Source organism: Grus americana, chromosome 1 (assembly GCF_028858705.1).
Source record: "Grus americana isolate bGruAme1 chromosome 1, bGruAme1.mat, whole genome shotgun sequence".
Taxonomy (NCBI): Eukaryota; Metazoa; Chordata; class Aves; order Gruiformes; family Gruidae; genus Grus; species Grus americana.
Window position 1 is genome coordinate 201663006 of NC_072852.1, and position 17229 is coordinate 201680234.

The following is a 17229-nucleotide window of genomic DNA, read 5'->3' on the forward strand; positions in this document are numbered from 1 at the left end:
GCACAGCCGGGTCTCAGGCAGCTCCCAGTGAAGAAGCAGCAACAAGAATTGTACACAATAATTGTACGCTCTCAGTCCTGAATCTGTCTCTACTTAAAAGCACATTGATAAAACTGTACATCACAGAGGTTTAAAGGAATAAAAGAGGAGCAAGAGCATTTTAAGGCCATATTAGTACTTGCATGTGTAAGTTAGTTACAACACCACCTCTTCTAGTTTGCTTTGGTACTACACCCCACGCCAGGGTAAGCAAGTACTACAGCAGCACTCCTTCAAGGTACACAACAGTAGAAACCCTACCTTTGAGTAAAGTTATTTTTTCCATAAAAATTAAGCAAGAAAACTATAAGAAAGTAGCTGCTGGTAGTAGCAACACTATGTGAGTTAGTTACTAAGAGAATTCATTTTCGGTGGCACTTGAGAAACCATGTGACACACAGTGACAGAGGACCCACATTTAACAAACATTCTTTATTGCCAGGTCACAAGACATTATCGTAACTTGACTTTTTTTTATTTGTACTGTATAAAAACTTGCACTGAGTCAAGGTAATAAAAGCCCAGCCATCTGTATCAATAATCAATGATGGTTTAAGAAATTTTAGAAGACCAGTTAAGGATTCCATCCACTTCTTGATAAATAAGCTGTAACAGGAACCACTCGTCATTCTGATCAGCGAGGGTTTAAGGCTTTGTTTCCCATGTTACTTGGGCCTACAGCTTCTCTATCAATATTGCAGAAGCACCTCCTCCTCCATTGCAAATTCCTGCAAGACCATACTGTCCTTGTTTCAATGCATGGGCCATGTGAACAACAATTCTTGCTCCAGACATTCTAAATAAAAGAAAAAATTATATAGTTTAAAGGAAATTCTTAATTTGAGCCACGCAGGATAGTTGGCAGAATACAGGACTGATTCACTGGAGGGGGAAAAAACCTACCAAGAAAAAGACCAAAGCAACCCTTTCATCTACATTTAGATGCAATCCAGCTTATTTTTTTCTAGCTACAGGACTTAAACAGAAAGATTCTTAGACAGACATATGCAAACAAAACCGCCATGTTTATCTACAGTTTCTTCTGGAAAAGGAAATCCCCTCTAAGGCTGCAGATTATGAAGTATCTACATGTAGCAAAGCTCTTTCACAGAAGGTAACAAATCTACCACAAAAACCAAATTGGTAGTAATGATTAATTTCAGTTTCTTGTTTGCTTACAACTTGATATACTGCAGTATACTACTTTGAGCCACCTTGTGCAAAATCAGACATTGAAATTCTGTCATTAGACTGTTGAAATTAGCTTTTAAGACAAAAAAAAATTCCCTCATTAGAAGCAGGTGATACTGCAAAGGAGATGTCAGCATGTCTTGCGGGATTATGCCTTGAACAGAGCTTTTTATGAACCATGAAGTACTTGTTCCTGATGTACAGCATGGTTACTTCCCATCTATATTTACTTGGAGGTTTTGAAATGGGTTTTTCGTCATGGACCTGCAGTAGGATCACGCTCAGGGAGGATTAATGGGGTATACTGAAGTCAGGAGTAAGTTACGGGTGTTGGGGAACACAGCCGGTGGTTCACTCCTCTGACCAGATGAGATGACAGAGCTTCAAACCAGACCCACCACCATCCATCCCCCAGAGTATCCCCATCTGGTGCGTTAGGTGCTCGGAAACTTTTGGATTCACTGCCAGAAATGCTTCGACAAGACCTGGAACTTCACTTTGCTGCTGTTAAGAAGTCCCTGTACAACATCCTGCGCTCTTTTCATAAGTTTACCTGTGAACTTTATTAGCTTAACTACTTGGTTAATTATCATTGTTTATTCTGTCACATTAATAATGATTTGGTTTTAATACTTCATAAATCCTCATAGGTATGGTAACAAGCAAGCTCTTTATAAAAGTAGGTGGTAACTAACTATGAAGAGAAAAATGGGACCGTGTTCTTTTCAAGGTACCCTGAAATTTAACACCTGAATTAAGTCACTATGTACTCGGTAGTAAATTTCTATTACCCTTCCTACGTGCATTAAATTTGAGAATAAAGGCAAATGTGTTAGCAGTGTGTCTAGAAAACGATGCCTATGTGCAGAACAAAACCCAGTGCGTATTTTCCTTACCCAATTGGATGTCCGAGAGAGACGGCCCCTCCGTTAACATTTACTTTTTGTGGATCAATACCCAGCATTTTAATATTGGCCAGCACCACAACACTGAACGCTTCGTTGATTTCCCACATTGCGATATCTTCTTTCTTCAGGCCTGTCTCACTCAGAATCTAGAAATAATAATAAAAATAATTACTACTATGAAAAAATGAGAAAGCTAATTATAGAAATAATTAGGTCTATTATGAAGTTGGTGACTCAGGCTGTCCATAGTCTGATTCAAGTTCACATTTTGGAACCTCTTTGTCAGATGGGAAAAACTAAGATGGAGGTACTGAAGCACAAACTTGAGTTTTCACAGAAGAAATGGAGAGCATCCTCTGCCAAGAGTACGTTTTCATCCCACCAACACTAAGACCGCCACTGCAGTAAGTACATTTGAACTGACACGGCATTGCCTCATGCCATACACTTGTCTCCAGTTCCTTTCTGAACTGGTCTATTCTTGTATCACCATATTTATTTTGCCTTTTAGCCATACTAGTTGCAAAGCTTCAAAAGTGTAAACGATCCCAACGTTAGTGAAAGCAGCATAAAACAATACTCTCTTTCAAAATAGGTCTGAGAAGTTTGTTACTTTGAAAATCTGCATTCTAGCCTTAACCCTCTGAAAAACACGGGTTCTTCGTATTTATGAAGTAATTGTAATTTGAATCCTAATTACAGGAAGATCCATGGAGGGATGAACCAGTGATCCAGTGCCAGGGAAGTCTGTTGTTTTTCACAAAACACTCAGTTTTATTCCTACCTTGGGAACAGCATATGCAGGTGCAATTGGGAAGTCAATAGGATCAACAGCCGCATCTGCAAAAGCTGCAAAAATCGCAAAAGCTGTTGAAAGACCATTTTTTTTTACCATACATCATTTTTATTTGTGCAAGCAGCAAACTCAGCCAAGATAGAAAAATCCTGAATATGACGGTCCGTGAAATAGACACATCTGAAGTTCAGTGCCTTAAGTGAGCCACATAATAACATTTTCAGATTTTTAACGTTATTCCATATAGAAAATTCTGTTTATGATGGTACAACACTTGAAATCTGAAGGACTGTATTGTTAGGGTGCAGTCATAACACCTCAGGGCTCACCTTTTCTGTCCTGTGAATGCCAGATAACCAGCCAAATGGGACTCCCAGCCTGAGAGCATTCTATGGGAGTATTTTCCAGGACTGTACTCACAGATAAGAGAAGAAAAACCTTACCTACTATCCGTGCCAACGGTTTGACGTTCAGCCTCTTGGCTGCCTCCACAGTCATCAGCACCAAAGCAGCTGCTCCATCATTCAGAGTACTGGCATTGGCAGCTGTAACTGTTCCTAGAAAAGGTAAAGCATTGTTTAAACCTGGGAAAGCGCGATACAGCTCACGTATATCCTGTTAATGATGTATTTTTTTTTACCTTAGGCCCTTGAACATAAGGGCTCAACAATATGGTGATATCTGTTGCACTGAGTTAACTAGAAATGAGTTGGGTTTTTTAAAATCAGTTTGATTAAACAAGTACAACCGCATCTATTTGTGTCTTTATCCAAGGGGCAGTTTAGCTCATGCCTTCCATGTCAGCTGCATTGCTGGTATTAACGCAGGATTCCAGCTCAAAAAGGGCTGTGAATGAGCGGCCACTTTGACTTAGCCAGAAAGATTTATCAGTTACAAGTTGAGGGAAGTAACAGGCAGCTACATAAAGCTACTTTGGCTCCCACTGGAACCAGAGCTTATACTTGGTGGAGATGAAGGCAACAGCTAAATTGAAACCAATCTGTTTTAATCTTTTTAAAGCAAATGTCCAAAACAGAGGTTTTTACTGGTTTAAAGTTCTTGGACCATCCTTTAATCCACACCAGTTCATGCTGTTGCAAAGCACGTGTCTTTATCTTAGCAGACATTTAAAAGTTAATGGACTACTCTCGGGCATCCAAGCTCCTGTGAAAAGTACTCTTTACTATAACAAAGTTTCCTTCCACTTGGTAGAAAATTAAGCAGTTCATTTAACAATATTTACCATTTTCTTTTTGGAAAACAGCTTTCAGTTTTGGAACTTTACTAAAATCAACACGTTTGTATTCTTCATCTTCTTTCACTTCTGTATCTGGCTTTCCTGAAATTCAGATTTGGTTTAGTACTTTATAGAGCAGTCCATTCTCAAGACATTCTAACACAGTACTTTACTGAAATAAGTTGCTTAAATAAGGCAGCATTTAATTAAAAAAAAAAAGTAAACACGTGTAAAATGCATGTCAAGAAATGTGCTTACAAAAACTGAAAAAAAAAAAAAATTCCTTAATCCAATATATGACAGCATATACATTTACACTTCCTGGTGGCTGAATGAAAGGGACAGAGAACGTATCTTTAAGGTAATTAACAGGGAAATTAACACAGAGATGTCCTCAAGCCACACTAGCTAAATTCAACAGCTAGTCTTCCACTTACATAAGAAAGGAAGAAGATATGGTATGTAACGTTAAAGAAAAATTAAAAACCAAAACCAGATCACAGGTCACTGTTCACCACAAAGTCTGCACAACAGAAAATTCCTAGCTAATCTAAAATTAGCGTTCCTGAGATCTGCATGTTTTAACAACACAATTTGCACTGTAACACACAATGTTACAGCTTCCAATGAGAAACACAACTCATTTTATCACATCTTTTCATAATACCTTTTTTTGAAATAGTGACAGGAACTATTTCATTTTTCAATATTCCCGAATCCCAGGCTGTTTTGCTCTTGGTGTAAGAGCCTATGGCGTAAGTGTCTTGCTCCTCTCGTGAAATAGTAAACTTCTTTGCAGTATTCTCAGCACAGTTGCCCTTGGAGAAAACCAGGCACGTTAGGTTTGGTATTTCTGGAGATGTGAAGTGGAAATGTAACTGAAAAAACTCAACCAGCAGATTTCCAGAATTGAATGTGACGTATCTGGTGTCCATTTCTAATTTACAGTCATGATCAAACAGTGCCTTCTGTGTTCAGAATACGGACTTCAGATTTACCAAATGTCTTCTGGATCCAGATTATTAAAGCGACAAAGGAACTTTCCTTACAAGGCTTTAAGTTAGAATACTGCATGCAAAAGTAAGTTTTAAAGTGCTTAGGACTGACGTCTTCAGAGACTGAAGATCCTTGTTCAGCCCCAGAACAGTACGCTCACATCATCTTACTAGTGTTTTCATCCCAGTATTAGCTTGCCTATTCCAAAGGTTACAAGAACAGGTCAACACACAGGGCTTGCTTAGCCTTTGGCATCCGATACTCTAAAAACTGTACAAATAAAAGTATGTATAGCTTTTGTCTAATAACTGGAATGAAATAAGTAGAATGAAACAATCAAATCATTTTATATATAGGTCAATCAGAATCATAATTATACAATCATAATTAATTCTGAACACTGTCTAAATACCTGGTGACAAAATTTAAAAAAAAAGGATATTCATTTAGTCAACCTGAAAGATTTGGTCTTAGAACAGGTTTTGTTCCACCTCTTATTTTCTGTAGAAAACTCAGTGTATCAACACAAAACCCTTTAGTACTGTGTTCCTCTGGTTCTTCAAACAAGCAAGTTCACTTCCATGCAGTTAAAGAATCTAAAGTCTTCATAGCACCAGAATTTAGTCTATTGCCCAAACATAGGCATGAGCAAATTCCTGAAGCCACCAGGTGGGCTTCCTTATATTCTCACACAGACTGGTAAGGCTTTCCAAGCAACCTACAGCTGCTATAATAAAGCCAAAAGATTCTGAAATATTGTCCCAGTCTATTACAACGTTGTGTATTATAACCAACTCCCAGAGTGCGCTATACTGCCAAAAAAAGAAAAATGACACACAGAAGCAGCAAGGTCTGTATCAAATATATGGATCACAGCAGAATATTCTTCATGACATGTTTTCCTGTACAGCAGCAAGAACACCGATCCATCAATAATGTCCCACAGTCGTGAACTACCATAAGCAAAGGTCAGAAATATCTGTAAACTCAAAGTAGTAATTCTCTTTTCAAACTGTTATTCCCTGAAGTTTGTTCTTCGCTATCTTCATATCAGTTGTTTTCCAAACCCATCCTACGTTTGCAGTTGTTTGTCCAATTTAAGTTACCCTGTTGATGAGTAAGCATACCAGCTGACTCAAACCTTCCAACGTAAGTTATGAGATATGGACATTGGGGGAGGGAAAATAAACACGAGAGCCTGCTGAACCGTATGGAGGAAGTACCCCAAAGACATGAAGTAACTTGAACTGCTCCCACAGACAGAGCCACAGCAATCGATCAGTTTAAATCCCTGCTCTAGGCTATTCAGACTTCAGAGACAGATAAATATTATATATAAACACTCAATTTGCTATTCTCTTTTGCTCTTCTGTCTAGCCCCTCTGTTGCAGTTACTACAGGAAGCCTGGAAATGGAAGGCTTTTTCCTCCTCCATTAATGTTATTCCTTATTTCTAGGTTTGCCAGATGAAGCAGTTTAACAATAATTACAAGCAAGCTCTTCAAGGCTGCATCAGGTCTATGCTTGATACTTCAGTACTGTGCAGGAATATTTACCATATGGATATGGTTGTAAGCATCTGTCAGCCCATCTTTTACTATCAGGTCTTCCAGCTTTACTCCTCCATAAGGCGTTGATCCTCTGCTCATTGTATAGGGAACATTAGACATGCTCTCCATTCCACCAGCAACCATTACATCCTGCTCAAAGGCAACAAGTTGAAATTATTAATAATGCAGCATGCTCTCTATGACTTCTTGTAGGAACAAATTTTAGCAAAAGCTTAAGCATGGACACTTCATATTTCTGAGGAGTCTTAGAGAAAGAGGAAAAAAAAATCTTTATGCATTTAAAAAGCAAACAGCAGGAACAACAGCTGAAGACAGTTAATCCACCCTGACAGAACAACTGGAATTTTGTCTTGTATGCAGTTTGAGAAAGCTGCAAGAGCCATGTCAGTCTCTTGCACTTTTACTTCAAAAGCTTCCGAGATCAAATTATAAATTTTACTTTACAGTTTCTTTTTCTGTAAATTTCTCATTTTTGTTCTTCATTCACAGCTCCGTATTCCTATGGAACAAGCAACAGTCAGAATCTAAGAGACCACTAAGAAGAGACAGAGATTTACAAGTCCCTGCAATTTTACATAATATTGTTTCATCTTACTATGTAGAGAGAGATGACCTATAATACAGTTTTATCATCTGAAAAGGCCATTAAAAAAGAGGTTTTAATAATCAGTGATTACTGAATTTGAATTAAGCTGAATCATTATAAGCATTTATAAATTAGTATACTTTTCAAGCTGAGACAAAGCAAACAAACAGAAAACCTACAAATAGCAAAGCTATAAGGACAATATGTATACCTACTGGTCATCAGGCTATACCTCCAAAATCCCTAGGATCTCAGGATGTAAAGAATAGACACAGTTGTCTTTAATGGCATATTTGAAATATGGATAAATGTAAGAAAAACATGCACACAGCAGTGTGAGTCTTTGAGAGTTCAGTAGTGCTGTTAATATAAATTCAGAAAGATTTTACATCAAAACAGCAATAACTAAAAGATGAAAGCTTTTTTGGATTCTTTAAACTAAGATTCAGAGAAATAAGGTTTGGTTCAGAATAGATTATAAACTAGATCCAGGAACAGTGACATGAAGTAATAAAAAGAAAGAAGGCTGGAGACAAACTGGAAAGGCAAATAAATCAGAAAGACAGTTGAGATATGGAAGCAGCAGTAGATCAGAGGAACAAGAGTCCCTGGCATTTCAATTCCATAAAGTGAGACTTGGAGACAGAGGTAATACAATTGTTTATACGATGATGTACACTGACTCCAGCCACCGGGATCTGTCACTGACTTTCATACCACAGATACCTCATAGTCCACAGCCAGGAAAAACAAAGAAATACCAAGAAATCCCCATAATTTATAGCTCTAAGAGACTAATAACTGGTGGAGACTCTGCTTTTGCTGAGACTGGCAGCACAGCATGTATGATTAGCTCAGCTGAAAACTCCAGTTCTCTTCAGAGCTCACGATCTGCACCTGTCAGACCAACCGAGTGCACAACCACACTCATGAAGTCATGGGACATGAATTACTAAATCCAAACGTAGCTGTTTACACAGACTTGCTGGGCCTGGTTCAAAGTCCAGTGACAAGACTTCCACTGACTTCAGTAGGCACTGGATGAAGTGTCATTCTCTGCAGAGCAAGGCCAAAGCAGTGAATAGTTGCTTAACTCGGCTATACTGTTATTTTCACAGAAGGAACAGCAAAACTTAAATATTTTACTTTTGTTCTAAACAAACACATGCAAGAAAAGTACATTTCTCACTTATGAGCCACTTTGTAAACCAAAAATATATATTGAACAGACAATATTTTCACTTCAGAGAAGGGGAGATGTTGCCAAAATGCTTTTGAGTATAGAATTAAAAACAAAATTGAAATGTCTGTCTTCACATTCACACTTCACCCATATTCTTTGCTGCACAGCATTTAACAGCTTGCTGAAGATGGTGTATTCTCCCATCCTCCCATTAAGTGAATACTATTTTTCCCCATCATATAGAATATCTTAGAACACAGTTGACAGAGATGAGCAATTCCCCTTCATCAACCTCTCTTCAATGAAAATGCTTATACAGCAACAATAGATTCCGCTTCTTTAAAACAATAAAAAAAAATCCTGAAACATCTTTAATGCACTTGGAAACAACACTGCTTTAATATGTATATTTAATTCATTTAAGTGTTTAAAGTGTCTTAAAGTCAAGATTAAATGTGTTTCATCAAAAATTTATTCCATTTTTCAAACCAGAAAGCTTGAAAATTCCCTTAATTATTTTTTGGGGGTGGAGTAGGAGGTGGGATGGGGGAAGAGCAGTAGGAAGAGGATATAAATACCAAAAATAAAAAAAAAATCCACCTTATTGGCTCAAGTCTAAAAATATATCTGACAATTTCCTAACCATAATACTTAGCATTTTTTCCTGTTTTTAACCAAAACACACTGAAGTGACTATAAAATTAAGGTTGCATAAGCAAAACAAAACCTCGCTAATTAGCTTTATTATCCCAAGTCAAAACACAGTCCCAAATCAAAGGGCACAGTCATTAGTAGGACAGGATCTACACCATTAGTTGTGTGTTTTTTCCATAAAACAGCACTAAAATTCACATACCTGACTCCCACACATGAGGCTTTGTGCTGCCATCATGATCGATTTCATTCCTGAAGCACAGACTTTATTGACAGTTGTGGTTGGAGTGCAGATTGGGAGACCTGAGTCCAAGTTGCACAAAGAACTGTATTATTTAAAGGGTAGACTAACATTTTATTGGTGTCTCAGCAATATTTCATACGGGACCAATTTTTATCTAAGCCCAGGGTGTCCAGCTCACACTGTTTAGCCTGCCAGGGCAACTCATCTTCCCTCACCCCTAGTTACCATCCTTCTTGGAGACTCTTGTTGTTTCTCCCCTTCCAACAACCGACTAGTGATAAGGGAGCAAGCAAACGAAGAATCAGAGAGACAGAAGATCAGGGAAGCGACTACAGAACTGTTCCTCCTCCTGATACCCTAATCCCTGCCTCTAAGAAGCGTTCAGGACTGAAAAGGCATAAAGAAGCTGCAGGATTTAGCAACTGGCAACAAGACAGACTCCAGAAGTACAGGGACTCTAAACACATGCAATACTGAACAAGACCAAAAGTGGTAGGTGTCAGTGTCATTCACACGGCTATTATTGAGTTGTTATTGTTACTAAGTGTTCGTTACAGTAGCATTGGGCTCTGCTGTGTGCAGCTCGGTTCAAGACCTGCCTCTACCCTAGGCCTGCTCTCCAGTATTACGGCTCTGCTCCCAGCACATCACCTCCATACCAGCAGCAAGGTGGGGAAACTAGCCAGGGGAAAGAAAAGGGCCATATTCATCTCTTTGCCTCACATGGAAGCAGTTCCTTCTCTCTCAAAAAAGTACAGGGACAGAGCCAAGAAAGTATCCAGTTCTTCTCTGACCCATAGAATTTCCTAGAGTCATGCTAAGGTATAGAATCCCATCCCACAGCAAAAGGGAGAAGAAAATAATTCCTGCACCCCAATAACATTCACGGCGCAGTTAACATCACAGAGTGAATCCTGCCAGTGACAGCTCCAGACTCCACGGGAAGATGAGCATGACGACATACTCTTATCTGCAGTTTGAGGAAACTCACTGACCCCTTATCCCATCAGGCTTAAGAGTAATAATACACTGAAGAAAAAAAGTCTGTTTCACGAAAGATTCAAAGAGCAGCATCCTTCATTAGCGTAAAGTGCTCTGGAAGTAGCAGCCTGGTCTCCAATATTGTCTTCTCCAGGTTCTGCAAACACCATAGGCAGTAACATCCATTATGCATATGAAAATTATTCCTGAGGACACCCAATTAGGCCCACTTACATGAGTACAACACAAAAAGCATACACAGACTGTCTTGACAAAAGGCTGGGCACCTCTCTGCTTCCATTCACAGCTCAATAATCTATACTGTCTACATAAAGACAGAAAACCTTTAACTCCAGAATCAAGAGAATTAATACCTGCACCCAGGACTGCTTGTCTTGCTGGAGCTTGTCCTTGTCCAGCCTGCAAGACATTACCCATATACGCTTCTTTCACTTCTTCTGCAGGGATACCTATAAAAGAAAATTGTTTTGATTCAAGATTCTTTGCAGGGAAGATGTAACTCCCTTTTACAAACCTTCCCATTGAAGTTTTCTGACAAAGACTGAAGAAACATGCCACGTCCAGCCTGTGTGCTAACAGCACGCATGCCCCTGTTGGGTGCATCCCAGATCTCTGCCCTCATATTCATGGAACATGGTCAACTGGTGACCCCCACAGAAAAGAATTCCTTTGTTACCCTGCAGAACAAGGTGCAGTCAGCTAACTAAAGCAAACATTTCCAAGTCTCACTAGTCACCTGAGAAGCTCCATTTCCATGGATGGTTAAATGCACAAAACCTACCTGCCACAATTACACCTAAAGAAACAGTTCTGTGTGTTTGTTTGTTTAATGGGAGTAAGCCAAGGCCACAGCTAGCTGCCACACAGACAGAAGAGGCCTGCTCTCCTGCTGCATCTCTTGCAACAGCCCTGACGTTCAAGTTCTTGTAATATGCTGTTTCAAGAAGCCAAATTTGTAGAAAATTAACCATCCTCTCACAAAAAAAAAAAGATTTTTTTGCTAATTTGAATCATCAATAGAGTCACAAGGGTGTCCTATAAGCATAAGTGCCCGTGTAAAAAATGGGCAGGGAAAGGAAGGGCCACTGGTTTCAGCCTTTGCATCAGCTGAGGTGTGTCATAAAACCCCACCCCAGAAAAACAATTAGCATGTTCAGATTTGGATTAGCACAGATATTTCTAAGTAACATTCTGCTCCTAGAAGCAGCACTTAACTTAATTCAGACTGAAACAAAGCCCAACAGTCAACTTTACTTAAATATAATTTGTGGATAGACTTAAGAGTGCCACAGGAGCAAAAAACCCAGGACCTCCTGTTCACCAAGTAATTTAAAAGACACAGACTGATACTGTTCTGAGCCACTTGAGGTTTTCTTTGTCACAGAAAAAATATTTACATATACCTGCTCTGTCAATTGCTCCCTTAATTGCAATGGAACCAAGCTTAGTGGCTGGCAATGAGGAAAGAGATCCTTGGAAAGATCCAATCGGTGTCCTGACGGCACTTGCTATCACCACCTCCTAAGAGGAGAAGCACGGAGTAAAAGTCACAATCTCTCTCACATATGCACATATATACCAGCATTTTTAAAATTCATCCACCTTTCATTGATGTCACAGCTTCCCTTTTATCCTGCAAGTGTTTCAGAGCACTAAAATAATCTTTATTAATGCATGCATCATGGGGAATAAATATAAGGAGATCGGTGTGCAGCTGCAGGACTACAGTCTTGAGATCATGAGCCATGGTGGGATGGCTCCCATGACTGGAGTGCTGCCACGCTCTTTAGGAAGGACAGGCCAAGAGGACAAGGGGGTGGTGGGGTTGCCCTTTATGTGACAGAACAGCTGGAATGCACTGAGCTCAGCCTTGGATGGATGATGCTTGAAGAGTCTCAAAGGTCCTCGAGCAAAGGGAGGTCAAAGAAAGCTTGTTAATGTTCATGGATTACCCCCTCCAAGCTCAAGAGTAGTCCATTCCAACAAGCAGTAAGTCAGGCAAAAATGCCAGGAGGTCTATGTGGATGACCAAAACTCATACATGAAAAGGAAGCATACAAAAGGTGGAAGTAGGGACAGGGAACCTGGCAGACACTGCCCGAGCATGCAGGGGTAAGGTTATGAAAGACAAAGCCCAACTGGAATTGAATCTGGCAAGGGACGTCAAAGGCAACAAGAAGGGCTTCCATAAGCATCTAGGATGTGAAAGGCAGTCTAGGAAAAACGCGGGCCTGCTGCTGAACAGGGCAGGGGACCTGGTGACACAGGACATGGAAAAGGCTGAGGTACTGACTGCTGCCTTCACCTCAGTCTTCACTAGTAAAACCGGCCTTCAGGAATCCTAGGCTCCAAAGACCAGGAGGGAAGGCTGGAGCAAGGAAGATGTACCTTTGATGGAAGATGATCAGGTCAAGGAGTACTTAAGCAAACTGGACATACATAAATACATGGGCCCTGCTCAGATGCACCCACAAGTGCTGAGGAAGCTGGTTGATGTCTTTGTAAGGTCACTCTCAATCTTGGAATGGTCATGGCTATCTTGAGGGGTGCCTGAGGACTGGGGAAAAGCAAGCATCACTCCTATCTTCAAGAAGGAGGACCCAGGGAACTACAGGCCAATCAGCCTCACCTCAACCCCTGTGAAGGTGATGAAATGGCTAATCCTGGAAACCATTTCCAGGAACATGAACAACAAGAAAATCATCAGGAGTCATCAGCATGGATTCCCCTTGGTGAATCCATGGTCAAACCACCCGATAACCTTTTACACTGAAATGACTAGTTTGGTAGATGAGGGGAGAGCAGCAGACGTTGTTGAAAGCTTTATTGTAGTCTAGACAAACACTGTCTCCCATAAGACCCCCATGCAGAAGCTAATGAAGTATGGGCTGGATAAGCAGACAGTGAGGTGAACTGAAAACTGGCTGAATGGCCAGGCCCAGGGGGTGGTGATCAGTGGCACGAAGTCTGGTTAGAGGCCAGTAACTAGTGGGGTTCCCCAGGGGTCAATATTGGGCCCAGTCCTATTTAAGATCTTCATTAATGATCTGGATGACAGGGCAGAGTGTACCCTCAGGAAGCTTGCTGGTGATACAAAACTGGGAGGAGTGGCTGATGTACCAGAGGGTCATGCTGCCATCCAGAGGAACCTGGACAAGTTGGACAAACAGGCTGACAGGAACTTCATGAAGTTCATAAAGCAACACAGTCCTGCACCTGCAGAGGAACAACCCCAGGCACCGAGACATGCTGGTGGCCACCCAGCTGGAAAGTAGCTTGGAAGAAAAAGACCTGGGGATCCTGGTGGACAGCAGGTTGAACTTGAGCCAGCAACAGGCCATTGCAGCAAAGAAGGCTGATGGCATCCTGGGCTGCATTTGGCAAAATATTGCCAGCAGGTCAAGGGACATGATCCTTCCCCTCTACTCAGCACTGGTGAGGCCACACCTGGGGTACGGCATCCAGTGCTGGCCTCCTCAGTACAAGAGAGACATGGACATACTGTACAGAGTCCAATGAAGGGCCAAGAAGATGATTAAGGGACTGGAGCGTCTGACATACAAGGAAAGGCTGAGAGAGCTGGGACTGTTCAGCCTGGAGAAGAGAAGGCTCAGGGCCACCTCATCCGTGTACACAAATACCTGAAGGAAGGGTGCAAAGAGGACGGAGCAAGGCTCTTTTCAGTGGTACCCAGGGACAGGACCAGAGGCAATGGGCACAAACTGACATGCAGGAGGTTCCCTCTGAACATGAGGAAACACTTCTTCACTGTGTGACTGAGCACTGGAACAGGTTGCCCAGAGAGGTTGTGGAGTCTCCATCCTTGGAGACATTCAAAAGCCCAGGTCCCAGCATAACGCATAAGCAGTCGTTTAAGATATGGTATAGCATTCAGCTTTATACCCAGCAGCCCCTCAAAACAGATAAGAGTATTTAAAAATACTCTTATTTTGCCTCTTAGCTTTAGTGCTACATCAACACATCTATCTGCTAACAGGTAGAGTAGCATGAGGACTTGGCATGAAAAAGATGCACATTTCAGACCCCTGGCTGCCCCAGACAGCTATTGAGAAGCAGCAGTGAATACCTCCAACTGCGCTGGTTTCAGCAGAAGTTAGACACAAAGCTTTACAGGGTCTCACCATGACTTCTTTATTTAGATACACAAGCAAAGAAAGAAAGCACTAGAAAAAAGTTGAACAAAAAAGGCAAATTATATTTGTTTAAAACTAAGAAGGTCTCTCTGTTTCTATAACCCCTTCATGATGAGTGACCTCAGTGATAGTAACATACTTGCCGTCATCTTTTAGGTTGTAACAGCAAGTTGCAGGATAACATACAAATAACCTCAATGGTATTAGTTGGCATCAGATGTATTTTCCAGTAAGGGGTAGATAGTTGTGTTAAGCTTAAGTTAGCTGACGCAGTTCTAACCAGTTTTGTCCCACACTACCTAACAATTAGCAAAGCAAAATAAAAAAAGAAATTTGACTTTTATTCCAGATTTTGCAGTAAAGTGTGACTTGGGCACAAGTCACATTGTCTTCAACACAAATTTTTTGTGATAACTTTTGTAAAAACTTCAGTGATTAAGAAACAAATTTAAAACAGTGATTTATTGCAGTCAGATGGTGCTTTATACTTACATTTAAAGTACGCTGTGATGCATAGCCACGGCTTGTATACTTCAAAGCCTAAAAATAAGAAAGTCCTCAGAATTTCATATGAAGAAAGTCAATGCCATGATGCTTCACTAATGTACCATTTTCATAGAAGATATTAAAAAATAATATCTAAGAAACACTGGAAAAATATGAAATTAAAAATCATAACATGGCTTTTAAAAAAAAATGTAGTCTAGTACACAGTCTCACCATAACATCTGTGATAAAATATTTTCTGAAAAATAAACAGATACTCCTCTAAAAACAAAACCCAATTAATTTTGGCCAAGTCTGTTATATACACGTATAACATATGGCTAAACCAGGGAGTGAGTGGTGCTATCTTGAAAAAGTTTACTAGTCCGTCTGTCTGCTTCTCCGGACTTTGGTTCATTCATTCCTATCATTAACTTCACTGCTTTTTAAACAGTGGCAGTTTGCATCTACAGTTTCATTTCATTGGCGTTTCATGAACAAAAATGAGGATAATGAATTCAGAATGCTACAACAAAAGATGATAATAAAACAAAACCAAGAAAAAGGCATCACCTGAGCAGGCTAGTTCACTAGCTACTAGCTTCATCTAATTAAGCAGCATAAATATACAAAGATATATCTGTAGGTATTGTTTCATATATTAACAGAATGATCTTTCAATTAGTGGTTTAAGCCACTTTCTTCCCCATTTCCTTAGACAACATTTCAGCACACTGGAAACTTCTGGTCATTACTGAATGACAGCTAAATAAATACTAATTAAAAATAACTACTTTATGACACCACAAAACCACCATCAATTTCATAAATCAAAGAATGCCTTCTGGTATTGTGTCTACAATTATTATTATTTCCAGCTCAGGTTGTAATAGCCAGCAGAAAGTTTTAAATTAAACTTTTCCCTGAAAATGAATTATGTCCCTGCAGGGCTTTAATAGGTTAGTATCAAAAAACTCCCTAGCAAAGTAACATGCCCTTACTGGACACCACCTGTAGTTTACCTTTGTAGTAAACTGGACAAGCCAGACTTCTAATTGTAACTGGCATCTGCTAGTAGTGTTCGTGCTCTGTGGCAATTACAGATTTAAAAAAAAAAAAAAAAAAACAAACCAAAAAACCCCACAGCCCCAAAACAAAACCAAAACCAAAACCAAACCAACAAACAAACCGAAACACTTCTACAGCTAGTGAAACACACCCTTCAGCTTTGCATATGGCAACACAGATGCAACCCAGCACGGTGCAGATGCCTTAGCTGCCCTCTTCTCCCTAGAACAGCTGCCTATACCAGAGACAGGAACCCGGCGCTCCAGGCGGGCCGGGCACCCCCACCAATAAAGCCAGCAGTGCCTCAGTGCAACCACGCACAGAGGCTTTTTGGGCAGGAGCACTCAGCGCCTCACCTCCCAGCTGTCTTTCTGGTGAACCCACCTCAGGCACGCCAAGGCAGTACACTGGCTTCCCTGATTCCTCTCCCGGCCCTGGCTAGAGAAAGCCTTTGACAGCTGCTACAGAAGCGGGTGACAGAGGGATGCTGGGGCTTTGCAGGGCAGCGAATTCCGAAGGAACAAGCCGAAGAGCCGGGCCAGGACCCCGGCCAGCCCGCTGCACTCCCGGCGCTGACAGGCGGGTACGAGGCAGTCGAAAAAGCCGCTCTCAAGATCGCGGCTAAAGGTCCCGCCGGGCATAGCGCGGTTCCCAGCGTGGGGCTGCGGGGGCGGGGGCAGCCGCCCTTCACCGACCAGGCGGCTCCGGGACGGCGCGGCCTGCCCAGCTCTGCAAGGCGCGGCAGACACCGGCCCCGCTCCCTCAGCCGAGGGCCCGACCGCAGAAGCCGGCCCGGGACCCGCTCCCTCCGCTCAGCTCCCTCCCGGGCCGGGGGGCTCCCTCCCGCCGCACGGCAGGGGTGAGGTGAGGGGGCCGCCGCTTTCCCCGCCGCAGACGCGGGTGTGACCTTGGCCAAGTCTCTCCAGGCCCCGCGGCGGGGCCGGGGCTGCACAGGGAAGGGGAGGTGAAGGGCTGGGGGCTGCCCCGCGCGCCGCCCGCCTCACCCGCAGCAGTTCCGCGGTCGGGCGCCGCCAGCCCAGCATCACCGCCGCCGCCATGCTCCCGCCGGCCGCCCCCCGTCACCTTCACCGCCGCCCCCACTTCGGCCTATAGA

The 17229-nt window shown here is 41.7% G+C and overlaps 1 protein-coding gene across 1 annotated transcript; it reads right to left on the reverse strand.

Moving 5' to 3' along the window:
- Window positions 1-456: 456 nt before the first annotated feature.
- ACAT1 (acetyl-CoA acetyltransferase 1) lies at window positions 457-17229 on the reverse strand. The gene is made up of 12 exons (XM_054808537.1): window positions 17120-17229; window positions 15054-15101; window positions 11811-11928; window positions 10761-10856; window positions 9364-9464; window positions 6724-6867; window positions 4839-4989; window positions 4178-4273; window positions 3378-3491; window positions 2923-2987; window positions 2127-2284; window positions 457-835 (listed from the first exon to the last, which is right to left on the reverse strand). Exons 1-12 carry the CDS (start codon window positions 17171-17173, stop codon window positions 715-717), a joined length of 1266 nt encoding a protein of 421 aa, XP_054664512.1. The 5' UTR covers window positions 17174-17229; the 3' UTR covers window positions 457-714.

What these genes read in the sequence shown, in the direction of transcription:
- ACAT1 (XM_054808537.1), bottom strand. Translation starts at nt 17,173, where the DNA reads ATGGCGGCGGCGGTGATGCTGGGCTGGCGGCGCCCGACCGCGGAACTG. An exon ending in CATCACAGCGTACTTTAAAT is followed by an intron (nt 11,929 to 15,053) that starts GTAAGTATAAAG and finishes TTCTCCTCTTAG; the next exon opens with GAGGTGGTGATAGCAAGTGC. An exon ending in TGTCACTATTTCAAAAAAAG is followed by an intron (nt 4,274 to 4,838) that starts GTATTATGAAAA and finishes TCTGAATTTCAG; the next exon opens with GAAAGCCAGATACAGAAGTG.